The sequence below is a fragment of the Labeo rohita genome, chromosome 8 (assembly GCF_022985175.1).
Source record: "Labeo rohita strain BAU-BD-2019 chromosome 8, IGBB_LRoh.1.0, whole genome shotgun sequence".
Classification (NCBI taxonomy): domain Eukaryota; kingdom Metazoa; phylum Chordata; class Actinopteri; order Cypriniformes; family Cyprinidae; genus Labeo; species Labeo rohita.
The window spans coordinates 15,102,040-15,127,524 of record NC_066876.1 but is presented as its reverse complement, the minus strand read 5'-3'; the positions used below and the strand labels follow the sequence as shown (position 1 = coordinate 15,127,524).

General features: G+C 35.7%; 1 protein-coding gene across 2 annotated transcripts in view; it reads right to left on the bottom strand.

Annotated features, from left to right (window-relative positions):
• ipo11 (importin 11) overlaps nt 1-25,485 on the bottom strand; it is a 207,586-nt gene that overhangs the window by 160,831 nt on the left and 21,270 nt on the right. For both annotated transcript variants that reach the window (XM_051117440.1, XM_051117439.1), the window contains 2 exons: nt 23,378-23,581; nt 1,319-1,451 (listed from right to left, as the gene is read on the bottom strand). In XM_051117440.1, coding sequence (XP_050973397.1) covers nt 1,319-1,451; nt 23,378-23,581 — 337 coding nt within the window. The remainder of the gene's footprint in view (nt 1-1,318; nt 1,452-23,377; nt 23,582-25,485) is intronic.

Genomic DNA, 25,485 nt, shown 5'->3' with positions numbered 1-25,485 from the left:
AGGTTTACCTTCCAACAAGACAATGACCCTAAGCACACAGCTAAAATAACGAAGGAGTGGCTTCACAACAACTCCGTGACTGTTCTTGAATGGCCCAGCCAGAGCCCTGACTTAAACCCAATTGAGCATCTCTGGAGAGACCTAAAAATGGCTGTCCACCAACGTTTACTATCCAACCTGACAGAACTGGAGAGGATCTGCAAGGAGGAATGGCAGAGGATCCCCAAATCCAGGTGTGAAAAACTTGTTGCATCTTTCCCAAAAAGACTCATGGCTGTATTAGATCAAAAGTGTGCTTCTGCTAAATACTGAGCAAAGGGTCTGAATACTTAGGACCATGTGATATTTCAGTTTTTCTTTTGTAATAAATCTGCAAAAATGTCAACAATTCTGTGTATTTCTGTCAATATGGGGTGCTGTGTGTACATTAATGAGGAAAAAAATGAACTTAAATGATTTTAGCAAATGGGTGCAATATAACAAAGAGTGAAAAATTTAAGGGGGTCTGAATACTTTCCATACCCACTGTATACAGATTTTTATACAACATCTGAGCAGCTGAAGATGCAGTAGATTACGTTTGTTTGTGAAGGGAATGCGCCTCCCAATCTACATGTATCCATCTGTGTTCACGCGAATCATTCGTGATCCAGCTTCACTTACAGCAAAAGTGAGTATAAGGTTTTTTTTTGTTTTTTTTATGCGGCTAAAGTAAACAGGCTCGTCACTCCACAGAGAGAAGAGAGGGGCAGGGCGAGCAGAGCTCATTTGCATTTAAAGCAGCCTCGGCCAGAATGGGATGATTTTTGCAGAGCTGATTTTGGCAAGGTAAAAAGGGTGTTGTTTTACGCTACCATATATTTATTAGTATATTTTAGACCTTTCAGTAAGACCCTAAAGAATCATATCAGCTTGTGGAAAATGGGCATCCGATGACCCCTTTAATAAAAACACAGTTGTAATTCTGTAGAAGTATAGTTCATTATTTGTTCATCTTTACTAATGTAGTTAACTAATGTTAACTAACGAACCTTATTGTAAAATGTAACCCAAGTAATTAAAATTAGCAGAATATTTTCTGTTCTTTAACCTAACTCTCTGTTTAGTTGCGCAAGGCTACTGAAGTTATCCAGCTGAGAGCACTGAGTGGTTTGCAACATTAACTCAACCAGTGTCTGTGCTTTTATGTATAGCTGCTTAAGTCTGTAATCTGCAGGCGTAGGCTTGGAAAATTTCTAAGCAGCAATGAGTGTTTCAGCACTGGTTGTGTGTGTGTGTGTGTGTGTGTGTGTGTGTGTGTGTGCGCGTGCGTGCGTACCTTTCAAAGAGAGCAGAGTACGCTCCAGGGAGCTAAGAGCAGCCTGTTGGTCTCCAGTGTAGATCTGCTGTAGGAATGTGTCCGTGTGATGATTCCACAGAGAGCAGGCGAAACTATAGATGCTTGATGCCAGCTATAAAAAAAAAAAAAGAGAAGCACAAAAACAGGGCCTAAATCAGCATTTGGTGACAGATTCTTAGGGGGTGTTCAGAGGTACGATGTGATTGAACTATTTGGCAGATATGCTTAAAGTCACTGCTGCCTCAGTGCATCTTTGATTTGGTGCACTCACTATGCTAACTTCACTTTGGTGCACCAAAGACAGATAAAGCCAGTTGGCAATGCTACCGCTGTGCATAAGTTGCAGGATTAACCAAATGGTTTTCTTTATATGGGAGAAATTCACATTTCTCACTCTGCTTGCACCCCAGGGCCCACAGCAGATCTAGACGATGCTGCATCAGCTCTTTGATGATTCTTGATGTGCTTTTTGACACCTACAGCCAGGAACTCAATGACCTGTGCTTGCTTTTGAGAACACGACTGGAGCTTGCCGACTAAGTCAATGGAGTTGCAGGGATAATAACGAAAATGATTTCTAACCTTATTTTTATAGTTATAATATGTAGTTATAACAATGAGCTTGCATGTCAGCTTGCTGAAGAGACACTCAGCTACTCATCTATGGTGATGCACGCTGCGTTTGCCCTTTATTCTTTAAAAAAGTTGTTTCAACTTAATGTAATTTGTTACTCTGCTGCCTTAAAGGAGAAGTCCACTTCCAGAACAGCAATTTACAGGTAACGTACTCACCCCCCTGTCATCCAAGATGTTCATTTCTTTCTTTCTTCAGTCGTAAAGAAATTATGTTTTTTGAAGAAAACATTTTAGCATTTTTCTCTGTATAATGGATTGATATGGTGCCCCAAGTTTGAACTTCCAAAATGCAGTTTAAATGCAGCTTCAAACGATCCCAAATGCTGCTGTAAACAATCCGAGTCAAGCAAGAAGGGTCTTATCAAGCGAAACAATCGGTTATTTTCATTAAACTTAAATTTTAAATTTCACCTTGTCTTGCTCTCCCTGAACTCTGTGTATTCTGGCTCAAGAGTTAGGGTAAGTCGAAAAACTACAATCGTATTTTCTCCCTCAACTTCAAAAATCATTTCAAAATCATCCTACGTCGCCGCAGAAGTTCCAAGCCAGTCTTTACAAAGTGAACATGCAAAGATCAAACATCCTTAACAAAAAAGGTAAAACAGCGATATAGGACGATTTTGAAGTTGAGGGAGAACATGAGTTGGGAGTTTTTTTGATCTTGGATGACAAGGAGGTTAGTACATTATATGTGAATCTTTGTTTTGGAAGTGGACTTCTCCTTTAAGTTTAAGGTATGGGAGTACAAGTAGGGCCCTATAAAATCCATTTTATTTTATTTTTTTCCAAATTCTGTATTTATTTATTTATTATTCATTCATTCCTTTTTTTTTATTTAAATTTTCTAGATTCAAATTTTCTCCATTTAAATTTCTAGACTCTGTATTAATGGTTAAATAATCAATCAATGTTTAATTAATAATCAAAAAGCAATGTTTAATTAATTGAAATCACCAAAACTACACAATTAAACATCAATCTATTAAAAGTTACAAACAAAACTTATTTTTAAGGCCTATGAGATATGTTTAATTGTTTTAATGTGTTTTTTTTTTGTTTGTTTTTTGTTTTTTCCCAAATTTAATTTAATTTTTACCCAATTACGTATTTTCCATTGATTTTCTGAATTTCCTTTTATTTTTTCTTATAAAGCACATATTTTGCATGACCTTATTCTACATCCCTAATCCTACCCAATACCTAAATTTACAGTTACTACCTTACTAACTATTAATAAGCAGCAAATTAGGAGTTTATTGCAAAAGTCATAGTTAATTCATAGCGTCATTCATTAACATTAACAAAAGAACAAAAACAGACCTACTTCTGATTTATTCATCCAAAATTTGGCAAATAACGTGACATTCCGCGTTAAACAGTAAAGTCTTTTTTTTTTTTTTTTAAACTCTATTCCGCGAATCCACCCACAGTTTTCACTGAAATCATAGGGCATAAGGTACTAATATCTGCTTAGTAAGTATTAATAAACAGCCAATATGCTAGTAATATATATTCTAATAAGCAACTAGTTAATAGTAAGAATCGGTCTCGAAACTAAAGTATATATATAGAATTAAAGTGTATATACACATTCTTATAAGTAATCCAATGCTTTTAAGTATTCCATGTCCATGGATTTATTTATTTGGTAAAAAGCCATGTAATTTAAAATAATGTGCCGCCAGTTAATTAAAAATAAATCCTGACAGCATTATCATCTATAAACCTGAAGGGGTTTATTTGCCAATAATAAACAGATGACATCAACATTCACTCAACAGCAGACAGATATTTCTAAAGGGCAGTGACTCTTTTAAAGCTTAATTTATTTAAGGCACTACAGCAACAGCATAAATCTTCCTAACAGGGACTGCAAAACTAAAAATAAATAAAATGCAAACTGGCCAACCAAACAACCCAGAGTATTAAGAAAACTGTGATTCATAGAGTTCACATTACAAAATCACCCAGCGCACAGAGAAAAACCTTTTCGTCATAGCTTGAGGACAGTGAGACGTCAGCAACAATATTTTCCACGCTTCAAAAATATTCTCAAATCACCAGAGAGGACGCAAGCATGTCATCAAAGACTGCGGCACGTAACGCTTTCCTTGAAGAGCACTTCAGAAGAACTGCCTGACGAGAACAAAAACTCAATCTGTTGTCTGTTTTGCATAGCAGATGATGAGAGATTAGCATTAATTACATATATGAGCTGCATAATAAATGACTTTTCATAATGATAAATGGCATTTTCAGGGAGGAAAGAACATGATGATGACTACTTGAAAGAAACTACAATTATATTACAATCAAGTAATAAAGCAGAACTGTTATTCAGAAATTAACTTAAAACACACTTCATGGAGAAAAGCATCATATTCTCCATCATATTACAGAAGGTGTGTGTCACAGTGAGGTTGTAAGAAAGCAATTTGCAGTCTATACCAGGAACAGACGCACATCTACAGTGACTGGGGCTTGGCCTTCTTGTCACTATGGCAACGTGCCTAGCTGAATGCCCATGAGAGATGCATGAAAGTGAAAATTTATAACCCGTTCCTGGACATCTTACAGAGAGTTGGAATTAAAAAAAAAAAAAAAAAAAAAGAATATTGTAAAGTGTTATAGGCATTAAAGGGTGTGACAAAAGGATAAGGCACTTTACACAAATAGGGTGCAAGAAATGGGTGTGAAAATATTTCTTCCCTTTTCAACAAATGGTCAGTGAACAGAGGTGCTTAAACCTCAGGGAGGGAAAAAAAAAAAAAAATGGAAGTATGCAAACCTCTTACCAAATGTCTGAACGCTTGATTTATGTAACATTTTCTATAGTTAAACATTCAATAAACTTCAAAATTAGAAAGTCAAAGTGTATGTAAAAAGTGTCAAAAATAAAATCGCTGCAAATTGATTGTATTTAAATTATATAATATTTAAATTATATAATTTATTATTATAAGTTAAGCTGAACAGCTAGTTAGGACTAGTTGGATTATATTTAAAGTAGCCAAAAATAAAAGAAAAATAAAATAAATACTGTAAAGTTAATGTTTTATCCTATACATAGTTGAAGTCAAAAGTTTACATACACGTTGCAGAATCTACAAACTGTTTAATTATTTTACCAAAATAAGAGGGATCATACAAAATGCATGTTATTTTTTTATGCAGTACTGACCTGAATAAGATATTTCACAGAAAAAAATGTTTACATATAGTCCAGAGAAAATAATAGTTAGATTTATAAAAATGACCCCGTTCAAAAGTTTACATGCACTTGATTCTTAAAACTGTGTTGTTACCTGAATGATTCACAGCTGTGTTTTTCCTGAACAGTTAAACTGTCCACTTTTCTTCAGAAAAATCCTTTAGGTTGCACAAATTCTTTGGTTTTTCAGCATTTTTGTGTATTTGAACCCTTACCAGAAATGACTATGATTTTGAGATCAATTTTTTTCACACTGAGGACAATTACACATTAGGCACTATTACAGAAGGTTCAAACACTCACTGATGCTTCAGAAGGAAATATCAGTGAGTGTTTGAATCTTCTGTAATAGTTGCATATGAGTCCCTCAGTCATCCTCAGTGGGAAACAATGGATCTCAAAATCATACAGTCATTGTTGGAAAGGGTTCAAATACACAAAAATGCTGAAAAACCAAAGTATTTGTGTGACCTAAAGGATTTTTCTGAAGAACAGCAGGCAGTTTAACTGTTCAAGACAAACAAGGGACTCATGAACAACTATTTTTTACAAAAAAAAAAAAAAAAAAAAAAAAAAAAAACCACAGACACACAGCTGTGGATCATTCAGGTGACAACACAGTATTAAGAATCAAGTTTATGTAAACTTTTGAACAGGGTTATTTTTATAAATTCAACTATTATTTTCTCTTGTGGACTATATGTAAACATCTTTTATGTAAAATGTCTTATTCAAGTCAGTACTACATAAAAAAAAATAAAAAAATAACATGCATTTTGTATAAACCCTCTTCTTTTCCAAACCTTACTTTCTTTTCTCCTATGTGACTAAATGTTGAAAAACAATTAAGGTAAACTAACTCTTCACACATATTTCTAAAGTTTAGGGACAATAATAAAAAAAAAAGAAACTAACACACTTATTCAACAACAAAAACCATTAAACTGACCAAAAGTGGCAGTAAAAGCATTTATTATGTTGCTGAAATTCAGAATTTCTTGAATTATTTGTTAATTAAAGCGGACATTGGACGCAAAACTCACTTTTAAATGGTGTTTGCACAAAAATGTGTCTTAGCAGTGTATGGACAACCACCCTACAATGATAAAAATCTATTCTCTCATTTGTATAATCCCCAAAAAACCTAAACGGTCACAATTATCAAGCCGTTTTCATGTCATAATGCTCAAGCCCTCCCCACGACCACGGACGGACTTTCCTTCATTAGCACATTTGCATCCTTAGCCAGTTGTAGTGACAACGATGTCTCGCAAGCAATGCAGGCGTTTTGTAGTTGGATATAACTACTTCATTTTCTCCGGACATCAGAGCCACTGAGGACGCAGTGGATTCATTTTATTCCAGAATACACAAAAATGGAAGAGAGGGGCGGGGTGAGCAGTAGCTCATTATCATTTAAAGAGACACGCACCGAATCAGCTTGCTCTGAACAGAGCTGTTTCTGACAAGGTAAAAAGGGTGTTGTTTAACACGACTACTGAGGAATTTTAACCAAAGTATGTTGCAGACATTTCATGAAGACCCTAAACAATCATACATACTTGTGGAAAATGAGCACCCGATGTCCCCTTTAAAGAATCCTTAATAAATGTTCTACAGTTTCCACACAAATATTAAGACGCACAACTGTTTTCAACAGTGATGATAATAAGAAATGTTTCATAAGCAGCAAATCAGCATATTTTAATAGGATCATGTGACACTGAAGACTAGAGTAATGATGCTAAAAATTTAGGAATAAATTACATTTTAAACTACATTTAGATAGAAAACAGTTACTAAATATTGTAATAATAATTCACAATATCACAATACTGATCTATTTTTGATTAAATAAATGCAGGTTTGGACAGCATAAAAGACTTCTATACTAAAAAAAACATATGTCTACATTGTTTTGAAAAGAGTTTTAGTCTATACTTTGTAGAAACAATCCAGAAGAATCAAACAGTAGAGTAATTAAGTGATGGTTAACTTTAGCCTGCGCATGCAAGTGCATTTCTACACATTACATCAGAACTCAAAGGTGTTGCATTATTATTTATACTGCCTGATCTGTAGGTTTCCACAAGCACGATCACAAAGCAGCAGCAATATCAATATTTATTTCATTATATTTCACATAAAAAACATCCATATTTGTGTCACACACCACCCTACAAGTAATCAATAATGACTTCCGATTGAGGTCACAGAACGCTTTCTTCTGTCAAATCCAACTCAACAGGATCATATTAATCTGCTGTCGGTGATGCTTTAACACATAAGGTTGTGATCACAGTATACTGTATTTCCCTGGACGTACATTGGTCTTGCACATGTGGCACATCATTTACACCACTGCAATAGCCATAAGGTTGCAGAAGGCACAAACACACACCTGACCTGTCGCTACAGGCAGAGCATCTAGTGAACGGATGGTTGGGGAATGCAGGTAATAGGATGTGCCCACAATGGACAGGACAATAAAACAGAGCATTTCTATATATATTGACCTATATAAGGCCTCATTCACACTGCAGGTCTTGATGCCCAATTCTGATTTGTTACCTATATCCATTTATACTTTCTTTCAATTGTGACCGATATATGATTCATGTGTTCACACTTGCCATTCCATCTTAAACTTAAGGGTCATTCTATAATTAGGGGTAAATTTGATAATATGAAGAAAAAAGTTTTCCTGTTTCCCCAAAAAACCTTAACATGACCTTACATAGCTGCTTTGAAGCAATCTATATTATATAAAGTGCTATATAAATAAAGGTGATCTGTAGAAATACGTGCACAAAACACCATCTATGTTTGCTACTGTCTACCATATTACTTTTATTGGGTAACAGAGTTGACAGGTAACTTAGTTGACATTTGTGAGCCTAGAACTACTAAGCATATGGTATGTTTAGAAATATATTTTCATAAACAAAACATAAGTTTTAGTTAAACTGCCTTGTTATAATGTGCAGCAATAATACTTGTGTAACAGTGTTGACAGTCAATTAATCCACTCTTGACACAGGTTTGCTAGTTTAACCAATATTATGGGAAAGAGAGAGGACACAACTTCTAGTGTTTCATCACTTCTAGTGTTTATATCACAATAAACACTTCTTATTTTTGAAGCGCACATATAAATGTCTTCATAACTTAATCTAACTGAAGGCAAAACTATGAAATTAATTTATATTTCAGGTAATTGTCATGCTTAAATGCAGAGCAGAATGAGCAACTTTACAAAATCGAACAGCTGAAGACCAGGGTTGTATGTGATATGAACATCATTTCTGAGCAAAGAATATGGCTGTGTCAACATATATGTGACCCTGGACCACAAAACCAGTCTTAAGTCGCTGGGGTATATTTGTAGCAATAGCCAAAAACACATTGTATGGGTCAAAATTATTGATTTTTGTTTTATGCCAAAAATCATTAGGATATTAAGTAAAGATCATGTTCCATGAAGATATTTTGTAAAATTCCTACTGTAAATATATCAAAACTTAATTTTTGATTAGTAATATGCAATGTTAAGAACTTTATTTGAACAACTTTAAAGGTTATTTTCTCAATATTTTAATTGTTTTGCACCCTCAGATTCCAGATTTTCAAATAGTTGTATCTCGACCAAATATTGTTCTATCATAGCAAACCATACAATGATGGACAGATTATTTATTCAGCTTTCAGATGATGTTTAATCTCAATTTGGAAAAATTGACCCTTATGACTGGTTTTGTGGTCCAGGGTCACATATTAGTGAGATTGGGAAAAATATAATTTTGTACTAGAAAATTAAGCATAGGGCTTTATATTGATGAAAATATATAAAAAATATACTTCACTGACATGAGATGTACCCACAATTATAAAATGACCCCTAAACATCACAAATGCGTTGTTGTCGTTTACAGCCTCCACACGAAAATAATACGTGAACTGTGCTGACCAAACCAGTCACAATTAGCAATTACTATTTTCACAGAACAGATTGTTTGCGTGAACACTGAAAAACTGTAATTTGACTTTTTTTTTTTTTTTTTTTTTTGGCCTGTAGCTAAAAATAGCCCCTGCGCACTCATCTTGTCATTCAAGACGTTCATGTCTTTCTGTCTTCAGTCGTAAAGAAATTATGGTTTGAGAAAAACATGTCAGGATTTTTCTCCATATAATGGACTTCATTGGTGCCCCGATTTTGAACTTCCAAAATGTAGTTTAAATGCAGCTTCAAAGGGCTCTAAATGATCCCAGCCAAGGAAGAAGGGTCTTATCTAGCGAAACGATCTGTCATTTTTTTCTTTAAGAGGTGAGGTTTCTGTTTCTTATAGCATTATAGTTTTGTCTTGTTTGTAGTGTGATCAACGTTTGTGTAAGCAGTAGATGTGTTAGGGAAGTAACGCGTAACATTTTAATTATATTTTGCTAAAATTAACGAAATGACTCGAAAAAAGAATTGTTCATTTTGCTGAAAGAGACTCAAAGGTCCAAGTCGGTAAAATGATCTGAACTTCCCATCACTACTACGAATCACGTGTAAGTTCATTGTCTGTGTACTGAGTATGGCGAAAAACTCCATCTTATTTTTTCCTACAACTTGAAAGGAGGACATCGTTGTACCTTTTTGTTTGTAAACAGCTTTTACAAACTTACTTGCACTTTCTTAGTCTTTGCGCGTTCGCTTTGTAAACACTGGGTCTGTAGTTCCGCGTGACCTTTCGACGTGATTCAATAGTACATAGCATCGTGAACGTACATCCCAGCGTCTGTGCTACACAAGCTTTTGTGGTTAAAAAGTATAAAAAAAAAAAAAAAAATTACGAAAAAATGACAGATCGTTTCGCTAGATAAGACCCTACTTCCTCGCCTGGTATCATTTAGAGCCCTTCAAAGCTGCATTTAAACTACATTTTGGAAGTTCAAAATCAGGGGAACCAATGAAGTCCTTTATATGGAGAAAAATCCTGAAATGTTTTCCTCAAAAATCAGTTTCTTCACGACTGAAGACAGAAAGACATAAACATCTTGGATGACAAGGGAGTGAGTAAATTATTTGTGAATTGTTGTTCTAGAAGTGGAGTTCTCCTTTAATAATGTCAATAAATATACATAATTTAAAATAATGAATTATTCAATTAATATAAAAAAGTACATTGCGATTAATTTCATTACATCAATTTATATTTAAATACTACAGTTTATTACATAAACTTCACATAGAACTGGAACATTGAAAAAAATATCTCCAAGAGAGGTGCCTTTGCCTCCTCATTTCAGACACCATCACATGCCACTGATTTATTATCCTCGCTTTAAAAAAAGCATTTTCAAAAGCAACAAAAGCGAAGAGTTCTTCTACCTCAATCAGCAGACTGCCATTTGATATACTGCAAAATGTTCTTGTTCTGAAAGACGTCAACATCCTCATTTTACAGATGAAAGACCATCTGTAGAATATGCAAAAGGTGTCCAATTTGTGCATCTGCAAGGACGGTACTTTTTTTCAGCACAATTAGTATTGAAATTTTGATCTAGGCTGCAAATGCTGTTTACATTTGCCAAAAGGCTCAAAATAGTTATTTGCCATTTGTAGTGCAAATGTAGCAACTGTTGGAAAGACCAGGTGGCAAATGATAGTTATCATGGGAGCAAATAATGTGTAGACTGTGAAGCACATTTTAAAAAAAAAAAAAACTCTCCAACAGCTTGAGGGTTTTTTGTTATTTGTGCATTTGTATGGTATGACACGGACTTGTGAACACAGCCTAGCAACAGGTGAAATCAGCAATTACCAAAAGCCAGAGTGAAAGAACCACTGCAATAATCACATTCAAATTAGCTTCATTACCAAAAGCATATCATGCACTTAAGAATATACAGTACTTGCTAAATTACCATGGAAACTGAAGTTCTTATATATAACCTAATGTCATAATGAATTCTACATAATCCAATCATTACTGGCCGCCGTACAAAACATGGCACAACCATTAACACAAGCAGCAGCTTATGTCGTGCTGCAGGTCAGATGGAGGGGTCAAACTAAACTAATTATTTCCTTCCTCTCCAAACTAAAATAACTTAAGTGTAACCTGTCAATAGAAACGTGAACATTTCACCTATACTCTGAATTTATAGTCAAGCAATGGACTCGTAGCATTTTCCCAACAAATGTGTGTGGCTGACATTAACGTCTGAAAACTGGCAGAGAAAATAATCACAGTTGAAGATGAACAGTGAGGATGCAAAGCTATTTGTTGGCAGTTGCCCTCACCCAAAATTGAGGTTGGGGAAAGTTTTTTAAATTGTTGGCCTGACTTGAATAGATATACTCTAGTGTAAATGTTCACACTTGGCCATGTCCTCCTCCTGGTGCAATGATGATTAGACATTAGATAAATAGACTGAATTTGCACTTGATATTAACACCTGTTTTGGGTGATCGATCACAAGTGGTCAATGCTAAATACAGGTACAGATTCGTTAAAAATACCAATATCACTGAAGAATATACACTACCAATCATGTGTTTTTGAATAGTAAGATTTTTAATGTTTTAATGAATTCTCTTCTACTCACCAAGCCTGCATTTATTGATGCAAAATACAGCAAAACAGTAATATTTTGAAATAGTTTAACAATTAAAAAAAACTGCTTTCTATTTAAATATATATTAAAATTTAATTTATTACTGTGATCAAAGCTGCATTTTTACCATCATTACTCCAGTCCTCAGTATCACATGATCCTTCAGAAATCAATCTAATATGCTGATTTGCTGTTCGAGAAACACAGTATTATAACATAGTATTATAATTATCAATATTTAAAACAACTGAGTACATTTTTTCAGGATTCTTTGATAAATAGAAAAGATCCAAAGATCAGCCTTTATATGAAATAAAAAGCTTTTGTAACATTATACCCTTCAAAAGCTTGGAGTCAGCATCTTTCTCGTTTTTGTTTTTGTTTTGTTTTGTGAAGAAAATTAATAGAAATTCTGAAAAACCTGATACAATTCTACTCCACTGTATTCAACATAATAATAATAATAATAATAATAATAACTATTTTTTTGAGCAGCAAATCAGAATATTAGAATGATTTCTGAAGGATCATGGGACTGGAGTAATGATGCAAAAAATTCAGCTTTGAAATCACAGGAATAAATTACATTTCAAAATATTTAAATACAAAAACAGTTATTTTAAATAGTAAAATTTTTTCAAAAATTTACTGTACACTGGTACAAATAAATGCAGGCTTAGTGAGCAGAAGAGATTCTTTAAAAAAAGAAAAAAAAACATTAAAAATCTTACTGTGCACAAACCTTTGACTGGTAGTGCATCTATTTGTATAAATTAATAGTTTAATCATTGTAAATACATAATATGAATTTCAAAAGCTGAAGTGACCTTAATTGTTAGAATATGTATAAGTCAATATTTTGACTAATTGCGAAAGCTGAATAATCAAAGTCCCAAGATTTTTAAAATATCAGTGTACAGTTAACCCCTTACAAGTAAAAAATTACTGATCACCCTGTCAAGATTAATCTTTATACAAAAACAAAACAGTAAAACAAAAGTTAAAACACAAAAACAAACCAAAACACAACAAAATGACAGCGTTGACAAAACAAATTAAAACAAAGTAAAGACAAATTTTTTGCCAGACAATACAAAAAACTCACAGCCCAAGCAAAACAAAAAACAAAACAAAAGCAAGGCATGCATTTTCAGTTTAAAACACATAACTTTTGCTATAGTTACGCCTGTTGTTCACACTTCTCCTGCATTTTCGACCCTCGAAAACTGAGAAAACGCTGCAGACCCCATTTTAGTTTGAAAACTCCAAGGTTGCGTTTCAGTGGAAATGCACCAAAATGGAGACTTCAGAAAACGATGGCCACATTCGCTCTGCGTACAGTTGCCGACCATGTAAAAAAAAACATTGTGCTCACTGTTGTACCTATAGATATGTATAGGTAGATGCTCCTTTTGACCACTTCAGGAACTTGACACATCCGCCATCTAAATATTAGGGCATCTACCTATGCATATCTATGGTTGTACCTGCATAAAAGGTCATGTGATGAGTTTTTGGTTGGGCAGTGTGGATGGAGACCCAGTGAAAACATCAGTGTATATGAAGATCGTCCTCATTTTAAATTGAAAACGCACTAGTGTAAACAGGGCCTGAAAAGTGCAGCTTTATCCAATGTTAGCATTCCAAAGTGTATTCGAATAAAAACTATTTTGTAAACATCACAATATCACTAATATGACAATATAATATCCACCTTTTTCCTGAGTAACCGATGAGAGACGCCATGAAGCATTCTAAATTCCATTTGGGTGCTTTCGTGCTGCATAGAAATCCATGTTAAAATGGCTTTTTAGTATAACTTTAAAAACGTGCACGTTTAACGCTATATTATTGACTAGAAACACCAGAGACCGAATATGTAAAGCACCGTGCTCCAGTCAGGCGAGACTTCCATGTTCAGAAAAAGGTGGATCGAAAATGTGCTGGTACTGAGATAAATGCGAATGCCAACAAACGTTGTACTCAAAGTATTACAGACCTTGCCCTGGCTCTTAATACCAGTTGTAAACAGGTCCCAAGTTATAGGAAATGCCTGATAAAACCGAACACCACTTTCAGCCTCTACACGTCAATGCTTTGTTTGACATGATATACTGAAAGCGTGGCCGTTATAGCACTGGCATTAAAGCACTCATCCCAGTTTCTCTGTGCTCAAGGTTAGCCCGATTTTTCCCAATGATGACAATTTATGTCATCTATTCTTCACCTAGGTTGTGAATTCACTCTAGCACTCAATAAATGCAGACTAATTTACAACGCAAGACAGAAAACAAACTAGAAGTTGAAGAGAAAAAAACGCACATGCCATTTTTCAAAATCATCTCCGCGCTACGTGTATCTTTACAGCAAAGAGGCAGATTTCACATCTTCAAAGTTTATTAGCAAATAAATCCTCGAAGTGACTCAAACCCACCTGAAACAAATTGCCGTCATTGGTGCGGTGAGCACAGCCAATCCATCATCTTTACATCCAAGCAACTTAATTTTTTTGGACCGCAGTCAATTTGAAGAAACTTTTTTACAAAGACAGGTGGGAAAATTTGTGCTAATTCCTCACAATACACAGCGGCTCGTATCACTGTTCAACAGAAGACGCGTGTTCGGTGCCGTTTCATTAGCTAGAAGAAAGATTACAAGCAACTTTGCTCCCAAGTTGCTAAATACTGAGGAATACCGCATGCAGCTGTGGTTTACATACAATCCCCACCTCCAGATGAAGATTGTCACATGTGCACACAATTAAATATGCCTATGGCAGGTGTTCGCTGCCTAGCCTAAATAAGAAATATCAGTTCTGGAGCTTTGAGGTGTATTGGGCCTCTAGACTTGGGAGTTATCAACAGCAAAGCACCTGGCATGTCTCATTACAATACAACCACTGGAGAATTTTACTGAGCTCCAGGAGCCTCCAAAAGCGAGTGAACGCTTGTTGAATACTGAATATGATGCTGAGGGGTTCAGGACCCACAGCGTGTACGGATAAGCGCCCTGGGCTTGACTATGACATCTTTTACCAGATGGGAAGCGTAATGAAAACACGCCACATGATATAACTGTACCAGTAAACTACTTATAAACTCTGACTCACTTTTAAGGGCTATTTACATCAAGTTCAAAGCCAGAAACTAACCTGACAATACAGTCTTAGGATAAGTTTACTTTCAGAACAAATATTTCCTGATAATTTATTTGCCCCCATGTGATCTTCAGTCAAAAACAAATTAAGGTTTTTGAAGAAAACATTCCAGGAATTCCATATAGTCTCCACATAGTGGACTTCAATAGGAACCAACGGGTTGAAGGTCCATTTATATACTTTTTAAACCACAAATGCTCATCTTGCACTTGCTCAACTTCACGCATTACATAGTCACGTTGGAAAGGTCACGTGTGACATGTAACAATCCAGTGTTTACAAAGCGAACATCAGGGCTCTACAGCGCGACCATTTCAGTCGCAATTGCGATTGAAAACTACCGCGTGCAACTATGAAAAAAAATTCAGGAGCACCATGTGCGACTGACTGAATTTTAAAATCTTAAAAAATAGAATAAAAAAAAAAAATTGACATAAAAGATGACATACTTACACAATAAAGTTCGAAAAATGCCATTACAAAGGAAAAAACTAAATTCCCCTGTAAAGCACTTTAAGTAGTCAAATATCACTTCGTAATGGGAAGGCTAATTTTTTGATCAGTTTTTTTGATTATTGATTAGAAGATGCTCTTAAAATTTTGACTGTTCTCCTAAATTTTTTAAGTAAGTGTAGAGCCTTGAACGTGCAAAGAAAGTCAAATGCCATTTACAAAAAAAGGTAAAATAATGATGTTGGACTATCATGAAATTGGAGGAGAAAATGAGATGGAGTATTTCACTCTACCCTACCTTTTTGAACTGAAGTACACACAAAGAACTAACCCCATGTAACCTTTCCAACGTGATTATGCAACGCGTGAAGCCACGCATGCACGTCGCAGAGCTAGTGCAAGACAAGCATTTGTTGTTAAAAAGTATCTACATCTTTATTTGTTTAAAAAAATGACCCGATCATTTCACTAGATAAGACCTTTATTCCTCAACTGGGATTATGTTCTCTGAAGCTGTATTGAAACTGCAATTTGGACATTTAACCCACTGACTCTCCATTACATGGAGAAAAATTCTGAAATGTTTTCCTCAAAAACCTTCATTTCTTTTTTGACTGAAGAAAGAAAGACATGAGACATCAGATTGAGATCTGGGGATTTTGGACGCTAAGGCAGCACCTTGAACTCTTTGCCATGTTGCTCAAAAAAACTCAAAAAGTTTACCAAGTTTGTCAGAGTAACATTTACATGAATGCCAGCACCTACGGTCTCCCAGCAGAACATTGCCTAGAGCATAACACAACTTCAATCCACCAGCCTGGTTTCTTCCCATATGCAGCAAACTGCGATGCACTGTGTGTTCTAACACCTTTCTGTCACGACCAGCAATTCGGGCTACAGCAGTTCTTCTGTGTGATCCAACCAGACGGGCTAGCCTTTGCTCCCCACGTTCATCAGTGAGCCTCGGGCTACCTGACGCTGATTCACTGACTGTCCTGCCTTGCATCCCTTTTTTGGTTCTAACCACTGAATAACGCAAATACCCCACAAGTCTTGCTGTTTCAAAGTTGTTTTGACTCAAATCATCTATTCTAGTCATCACTATTTGGCCCTTGCCAAAAGCCTTGTGCACACTAATACGTTTTTTTGTTTGAAACCACATCTTTTTCTCTTCGTTTTGGCTTTGCGTCCACACTGAGACAGTGTTTTTGTTAAGGAAAAGAGGAAAATTTGAAAACCGTTTCCAGTTTCTATATTGTGGACTGTGAAAACAGAGGCTTTTGAAGACACTGATGCATGTTTAGTCATGTGACGCACATTGTATCTATTGATATTTATGTTTGTACCAATATCGTGCCTGTTATGTGCTACTTTCACACTGTTGCTAAAGATATGTCATTTTGTACACTCTTCATACTACAGTCCTACAAAGACAATAGAAAAATCTACTCAACTGCTGTCCCTCGACAAAACATAAGGGCAGCTGCGTTTTAGAGCAGACATATAATAGGGAGTCAGTCCAACTTCCTCATCCCGCCACAAGAAAACTTATGTCTGTTCCATCTGTATCATCTCAGTGAGCTTTTAATGAGGTTTTACACATGCACAGTAAGGCAAATGTAAATGTTTTCCAACATTTCAGTGTGGATGAGGAACTTTTGGGAAAAGCTTGAAAATGCTAGTATGGACAGAGAGCATTTTAAAATTAAATCTCCGTTTTCAAATGTATCCGGAATAATGTAGACGTGGCCAAAGTCACTCATTTTTTCTGCTTCCAACAGATGAAATTCAAGACCTGACTGTTTAGTTGTTGCCTAATATATTCCACCCCTTCGACAGTTGCCTTTGTAATGATATAATCAATTATTCGCTTCATCTGTCAGTAGTTTTAATGTTGTGGCTGTTCAGTGTATTGAGGATTAATGAAAAATATAATATTTAAGTGTATAGTCAGCCTGATCCATGTCGATGCAGCAGATGCAAAAAACAAAAAACAAATACACACCAAAAAGAAACATTTAACTATGAAAATCCATTACACTGCACTACTTTTTGCTTTTTCTTTGTTACTGCTAAGACTTTTAAATGATCCTTGCACTCAAAGAGCAATTATATCAACTGCTGTCAGCTCCACACTGCACAACTCCCGACATGTTTTCTTTCTGTAAATGCTCACTCAATAAAACACAGACAAGCAGTTTTAAAAACAGAGGTTGCATGCTGGCTGTGTGGTCTGAACATCAATGTCTTTAAACCTCTGGATATTAAAACAGCTACTGTCATCATGTTAAAACACTGCCGTGGAAGACCAGAGAGGGAAAAAGAATGCACTGTCATGATATTCAGAGAAAATATTACTGTAATAACTCTGAAGTCAATTTTTAAAGTATTTGAGACCAAATTATAACTGTGCACGTAACACAGTGGTGGCCAAAATTATTAGAACTTTAGTATTAGTAGTCTCACCAGCTAGAAAGTGGTTTTAAAGAAGTAGTTCACTTCCAGAACAAAAATTTACAGATAATGTCGCCTCCCCCCCGTTGTCATCCAAGATGTTCATGCCTTTCTTTCTTCATTCATAAAGAAATTATGTTTTTTGAGGAAAGCATTTCAGAAATTATCTCCATATAGTGGACTTCAATGTTGCCCACAAGTTTAAACGTCCAAAATGCAGTTTAAATGCAGCTTCAAAGGGCCCTAAATGATCCCAGCCGAGGAAAGGTCTTGTCTAGCAAAACAATCGGTCATTTTCCAAAAAATATATATACTTTGTAACCTCAAATGCTCATCTTGTCTAGCTCTGTGATGCGCATGCGTAGTCTGTGTAATCCGGGTCAATACAGTTAGGGTATGTTGAAAATCTCATTTTCTACTCCAACTTTAAAATCGTCCTACATCACTGTTTTACCTTTTTTTGTAAAGTGTGTTTGACCTTCTTTGCATGTTCACTTTGTAAGCACTGGGTCTGTACTTTCGCAGCAATGTAGGACGATTTTAAAGTTGAGGAGAAAATAAGATGGGAGTTTTTTGACATACTCTAGCTGCATTGACCCGGATTACACAGAGTAGGCATGCGCATGGCAGAGCTAGACAAGATTATGTTGCTAGGAAACCATCAAATCAGCAGTCCTGTCAGTCTAATCGAAGGGTTATAGCACGAGCGCTCTAAAATCTTTGGTTTTTGCTGTTAAGTAAACTGTCATAATAGCAAAAACCTTAAAAAAAAATACAGCTCTGGGTAACCCACGATAGACACCAAATGTTTCTCCTCCATCACTGCAGTCTCCGGACTTTCTAAGCAACTGTAAACTTTCGTCACCACAACGGAAGTCCCGCCTCTCCATTCATTCGATTGGACGATGGAAAAAAACGCGATGACGTCGGGCGCATTTCGTCTCAGAGTTGCTTTTTTTCAACTTGAGGCGCTCAGAGCGCTTCGGAAAAAACGTGAGGCGCAGCAAGCGGTTAAAACGCGAGGTACCCGGGGGCGCATAAACAGCGCGCATAATGCTCACTGCCAGTAGAAAACAATTTAAAAAAGGCGCCTCTTACTGCAAAAACGTGTTCTGTCTGATCAGGGCCTTACAGTGCATTTTAGATGTTTTAACTCACAGGCACCATTGAAGTCCACTACGTGGAGATAATTCCTGAAATGTTTTTCTCAAAAAAAAAAAAAAAATTCTTTACAACTGAAGAAAGAAGGCATGAACATCTCGGACCACAACGGGGTGAGTACATTATCTGTACATTTTTGTTCTGGAAGTGAACTACTCCTTTAAGTCAGTTATTTCTATCACTTGCTGTAGTGTGTCAGTACAAAATATCAGTTTTCCAAAACATTTCCGAACATTTACAGACTGAATGATGATGAAATCAGATCTCTGTGTGGAGCACTGGCTATTGTCAGACTCCTTGTGCATTATTATACAAGTTATGACAAAATGAATGTTTGGAAATATAAACTGATATTTCCTACTGACAAACAACAGCAAAAGATAGAAATAACTGAGTACTAGTGTTCTAATACTTTTGGCCACCACTGTACATACTGAATACCAACAATGACAAAAGGTCCCATGTGATAAGCACCTGGATGAGAGGAGCTTGTGTGTTTGTCACACCTTTAGACGCATCATGTTATGAATTCGAAATGAACTTGTGGCGCATTCATAAATGCCACATACTGTGCAGCTCCACTGATGTGCTGAAGCACACTTCTGCTTTGAATTAGTGAGTCACGGATTTCCTCTCTGAAAACCTCAAGGCTAATGTGATGCCAGCGGAGAGCCTTATGCCAACACAATAAAATCAGATCTGTTTATGACCATGGCTGATGACTATACTTCCCATATGGACACTCAATTCAGTCTTGTTAGCCTGCTCACACCCACTAGTCATTAATCTTGTTTTATTACAGTGAGCTTGGACAGTGCTTTACGAGTCTGTATAAAAAAAAGTAACCTTTCCTCTAGGGGTCTTTTAAAGCCCAAACAGCATGTCAAATAGCAGCTTTAAAAGGGGACAGTTCAACCAAAAACAAAAGTTATTTCAATGTTATTTCTTGATTTGTTTTCTTTTGTGAAACTTATAAGTACATATTTTGAAGAATGTTGGTCATCAAGCCAAACTGACTCATTTATCTGGTCAAAAACACATTTGAGATATTTTGCATTCATTTTATTTGTAAATGAAGAAATAGGTATTTGAGATTTATTGTTTTAAGCTAGTGTTTTCAGCATTTTTTGTCTCATGTGCCCCCAAAACCACATTAATAACACCCATTCATCAACACTGAATCTCTCGATTTATTTTGGATATTATATTCAGCATTATTATTTCTTATAATAAAGAGATCAATATTAGCATAATTGACTTTAAACTACAGATACTGTAGAAAAAAACACAGACTTCCCAAGTAGTTTTCGCCTTTAATGAGGTACATGAGATTTTAAGAGTTCAGGAGGAACTCATGCAGAAACGTTCTCAAGACTTAATTGGCTCTCGTTTAAAAATATCACTAATTTCTGACTTATGTTTTACAGGTTTAACAAAGAAAACATAAAATCGTTTTCTGGTTGGGAACCAGTGGAATGTGAAGGAAGAAAGCTCTGACATAGGAAAAAAAGAGATTTCAAAGGTTAAATGAAAATTATATCTTGGTGGAGAAGAAAGGACCTGCATTAACATGAACAAATGCTGGTGATAAATCACTTGTCAAAATTACGAGTCTTGCTACAACATGGGAAGGTACAGGTGTCTTATCTCCGCAGTTCTAGCGGCACATCAGAACGTCAGTGAAATGCAGAGGAGGGGGAAATGTGATGCCGCTCCAAGTCAAAACATCTGCTGATATTTCACACAGGAGTGCTCATACATCTCCTGGGATGCTCGGTGAACTGGGGCAGAGGGTGTACGTGTGCGCAGCTGAACAGTGCCTCCTAGAGGCGCGTGATAGTAGAGAAGAAAAATGATGAATGATAGTCCACGACAATGAAAGCTGCTCTCTAAGATGCTCTCTCTAATCAAAGAAGGTTGAAAAAAGGCTCATGCCCAGGTAATAAATAAAAAACTAATAATAATGATAACAATAATTATGAATATTAATAAATATATGCATGTGAATGCACCTATGCACAGACTATGCACTATAGTATTGTATTTATTACTACAGTATTGCATTTGCATTTTCAAAATCATATATTTGTAATGCATGCATTATATTAGAAAAAAAAAAAAATAATAATAATAGCAATGCACCATAATTTCTGAACGAGTTCAGGAGGAACTTCACAAAACACTATTTATGCTCTTTTTCAAAGTCTTGATTTTGTTTTGGGGGTGTACTAGAACATGCTTCATGCTTGATGGTTTGAAAAACGCATTATTTTTAACATAATTTACATTAGTACAATACATTTCTCCCAGCCTGGCACATAAGGCTCGATTAGTTTCGGGTTTAATGAAGGTCAGCCTTCCGAAAAGCTAAATGTGTTGTGACTGGTTAGCAAGTTCTGTGTACAACTGTTAGCGCAAGCTAGATTAAAGTGATTCTTACGTTTTAAATTTGGATATTTTTCTTACAAAAACACATCGATTCGCTACAGGAGGCCTTTATTAACGCCCCCCCACCCCCGGAGCCACGTGAGGCCCATTTTTTTCTATGGATGCATATTATTGGACTTGTTTTGGACTGATGAGGAGAAACACCTGTCTAAACACCTGTCACTACTCCTGTGGAGTACTTTTATTTTGAGTAACTTTCACTTTTACTTCACTACATTCCAAAGCATAAGATCGTACTTTTTACTTCACTACATTTCATAAAACATATCGTTACTCCTTTGCTACGTGCTCTGAGACGCAGAAGCGGTGTCTGATTCATGAACAAACTGATTCTTTTCAATGAACCTGTTAAATTGATTCGCCAATCGCACCAAACGATTCATTCACGAATTGGAATGATCCGATTGCAGCTGTTCTCGAGTCGACAACTCATTGATTCAAATGAACCGTTTAAAGCAAGTCTCCAGTCAACTGAATTCACAAGTAAGAACCGGGAGATCTTGTGTGCACGCACAACTGATGCTGCGAAAAGTAAGTTACTAATGTCGAATTTTAGGATTAATTATTGTAACTGAAAATCATATTTACGTCAAAGCTGTCCGTTGTTTGTGAATTACATCTGCTGTAAAGGGTGATCTGTTTCTGAAATGCTTGAATTCAGACACATCAACATCAGTGTCTCTGTTTTAGGTCAAAAACGAAAAATTTAAATAATAGATTAAATAAACTAACTCATGCACGTTCATATTCCCCGCTGCTGTAATGTTAGCAGTTTTGTAACCCTACATGACGTCTATTTTTATATTGTTTAGCAACAGTATACATTTTTATATTGTTTGGATCAACTAGAATAGACAGATATGAATGTTTATTCATAACCACACTGAAAATAAGTAAATGTTGTTAGCTGACGCTAACTGTCCAGCTAACAAGCCAGCTGGTGCTAAGTTGAGGTCATTTTTAGATATAAAGTCCAAATATTTTTATTCAACAACCTAGATAGATTACATCCGAGGGAAAAAGAAAGGATGTGATGTTCAGAACATGGTAACTACAGTAATTATTGAAGTGGGAAGTGATGCCCTCTGGGGGCAACTGGCCAGGTGTGTTTTTACACAGACAATGTTTGAAAGGAAAAAATCATTATGAAAATATAATTATATTTTCCTTAAAATGTTCTTGCTAACTTCAGGTCTTATTCTCATGTCATATATAACTGTGACGTTATGCAAAACAACAAGCTTTAAAACACTTTTTCTTTTTGGTGAAAATTAGATGGTCAAATTTGTTTTCTCTCAGGTACATCGCAGTGTAAGCTTCACATTGAATATTACTACATCACTCTCATCAACATAGTCCATATCAACAACAAAAACATATTTATACTCCATATAGTGGTTATGTACTTTCACTAGAGTAAAATTGAAAAAGGAGCACTTTTACTTTTACTGGAGTAATATTTTATTATACGTATCTGTACTTTTACTCAAGTACTTGACTTGTGTACTTTGTCCACCACTGCCCTACACACCCCGAAAAAATTCGAATTTCCCCCCACCGCCCACCCCTACTGAACAGTACAACTTACTGAAATGCATCAACAGATAATTGCTCAGTGTTCCAACCAGGGAAAAACGTCAATAAAACCACTTACAAACAGTCTGTTTGATTAAGTCATTAACTGATCTTTACCATACATCTCTGCCATATATACATCATCTTGACATAGTCACCACTAGTAAGCTACTACTAAATATATTGTAAAAAAACTTTCATTTGCTGTAAAGTTGCTTTGCAACGATATCTATTGTGAAAAGCGCTACACAAATAAATTTGAATTGAACTGAATTGAATTGAAAAAGGTTAAGTAGAAAATACTACAGCTCAAGGAAAGGAGCATGAGGGCTCTACTCACATCCTGAAAGAGTCTCCTATCAGTGGCGAGGCGTTTGGAGGCCAGAGTCTTGGTGACGTGGTAGAAGGTGAGCAGGGCTCTGTGCTGCTGAAGACTGTCCTGAACTTTCACAGACTCCAGCAGGATAGGGATCAGCTCGGGCCACTGCCGAGGACAATCCAGACGTGCCACTTTAGCGATGAGCACTGCTATCTGTGTGGCGATCTGCAATACAAAAAGCTACATTTCAAGGACACATCCAGCAGCAGATTTCACAGCTGGCTGTGAATACATCAATATTCATTTAAATGTGAAACGAATGACTACTGAAGTAACAGTCATTTCTTCCTGTGGGCATTTAGCCTTTTCAAACACGTCTTAAACGGTTATGAGATTTTAATTAACCATTTTAATTAAATTAATTAATCCAATATCCATAAATGCAGAAGTGTTACCACCATTAAAGCAGCAATTACAGCAATTAAATCTCTTTGACATTGTGGCGGTAATGAAGGAGGAGACTTAGAATTTAGCATATTTTACTTTACAACATTTTTAAATGTAACCAAATATTCAGTACTGAGGGAGACTAAACTAGCATATTCATTGCTGACTAATAAATGGACTACTATGTCCTAAAATGTTGTTACAGACCTGCATCGTATAAATAAAGAGAGAGGTTTGAAGACAATTGTTTCAGTGCCAGAAACACAATTTATGGAAAGACTGTGCGTTGTGCTGCGCACAATTGTTTTTGTGTGCGTTTTGTTTAGATTTCTGGCAAAGCAGTAATCTGTTCTGATTGTCTAACACTCAATGCAAATTACACTGCGATGTTCTAAGATTACAATTGCAAATTAGACCAAAGTTCCAAAATATTCCATTCAAGTGATCTGTTTTGTAATAATATGAATAATTAGTGATGCATTCTGTGCATCTCCAAATAAATGTTCTCATTTACATTTATGCATTTAGCATACACTTTTCAGGGCACTTAATGTATATACATTTCACTATTATGTGCGTTTCCTGAGAACTGAACCTGCCATGACCTTGGTGTTCCTAGCAGCACGCTCTTCCAGTTAAGATAGCAATGCATTAATACATATTTATAATATATTAATACTACTATTAAAACAATTTTTACAAAACCCTTCATTTTATTTTGAATTTACTATTGTAATTTCACATTGTTTTTCCACTTCTCCATCTAATATGGAAATAACAGGGCAGTGTTTGTGTACTACATCTACTTCACTCACTAATGTATGCAAGTCTCTAGCTATTTGTGCAGTGTCAGCCATGGTCTATAATAAGAAAGCACATTTAAGCCTACAATTAATTTTCATGTGCCCGTGACGTTACTCCACAACAAAAATTGAGTACAGTCATTAGCCAATAATAAACCAATAGTGCATAATACCAACCCATATAAAAACCCTTCAGAACACAGAAACAAATATACTGAAAAATGAAGTAATAAATGAGAAAAATAATATGATAAATACAAGTTTTTAACTTGTCAGTATGATTGATTGCGTTATCAAAATAGTCCATGTGACATCAGTAACTATAATGTTATGAAGCTACGAGAATATTTTTTGTGCGCAAAAAAAAAAAAAAAAAAAAGAAAGAAGAAAAATTACTCTAAAAAAGTATTCTTGTATCTTCACAACATTACGGTTGAACCACTGAAGTTACATGGACTATTTCATCAATGTCATTACTACCTTTCTGGGCCTTGAATGTGGTGATTGTGTTGTCTACTCAGGGTCAGAAAGCTCTCAAATTTCATAAAAAAATATCTTAACGTGTTCTGAAATATCCCTTTAACTTGGTTTAATCATAACTTCCATTATTATTATAAGAGCAGCAGATGTTGATTCAAATTCACGGATGTCACGCCTCTTTATTATAATGGCTTTTCTTATAATGATTCAGGCTTTTTTCAAACTCAAGGGTCAAATTAATGCACTGTATAAAACTGCCCCAAAAATCAATGTCTTCAGGATTGCTCAGCAACACATTACAGCACAGACTTTAAGTGCTTTTCGACTCCAGGCCCATTGATCTTTCACTAGAACCACAGATCAGACTCTTACCCACTAAACAGAGGACTTTAATGGTAC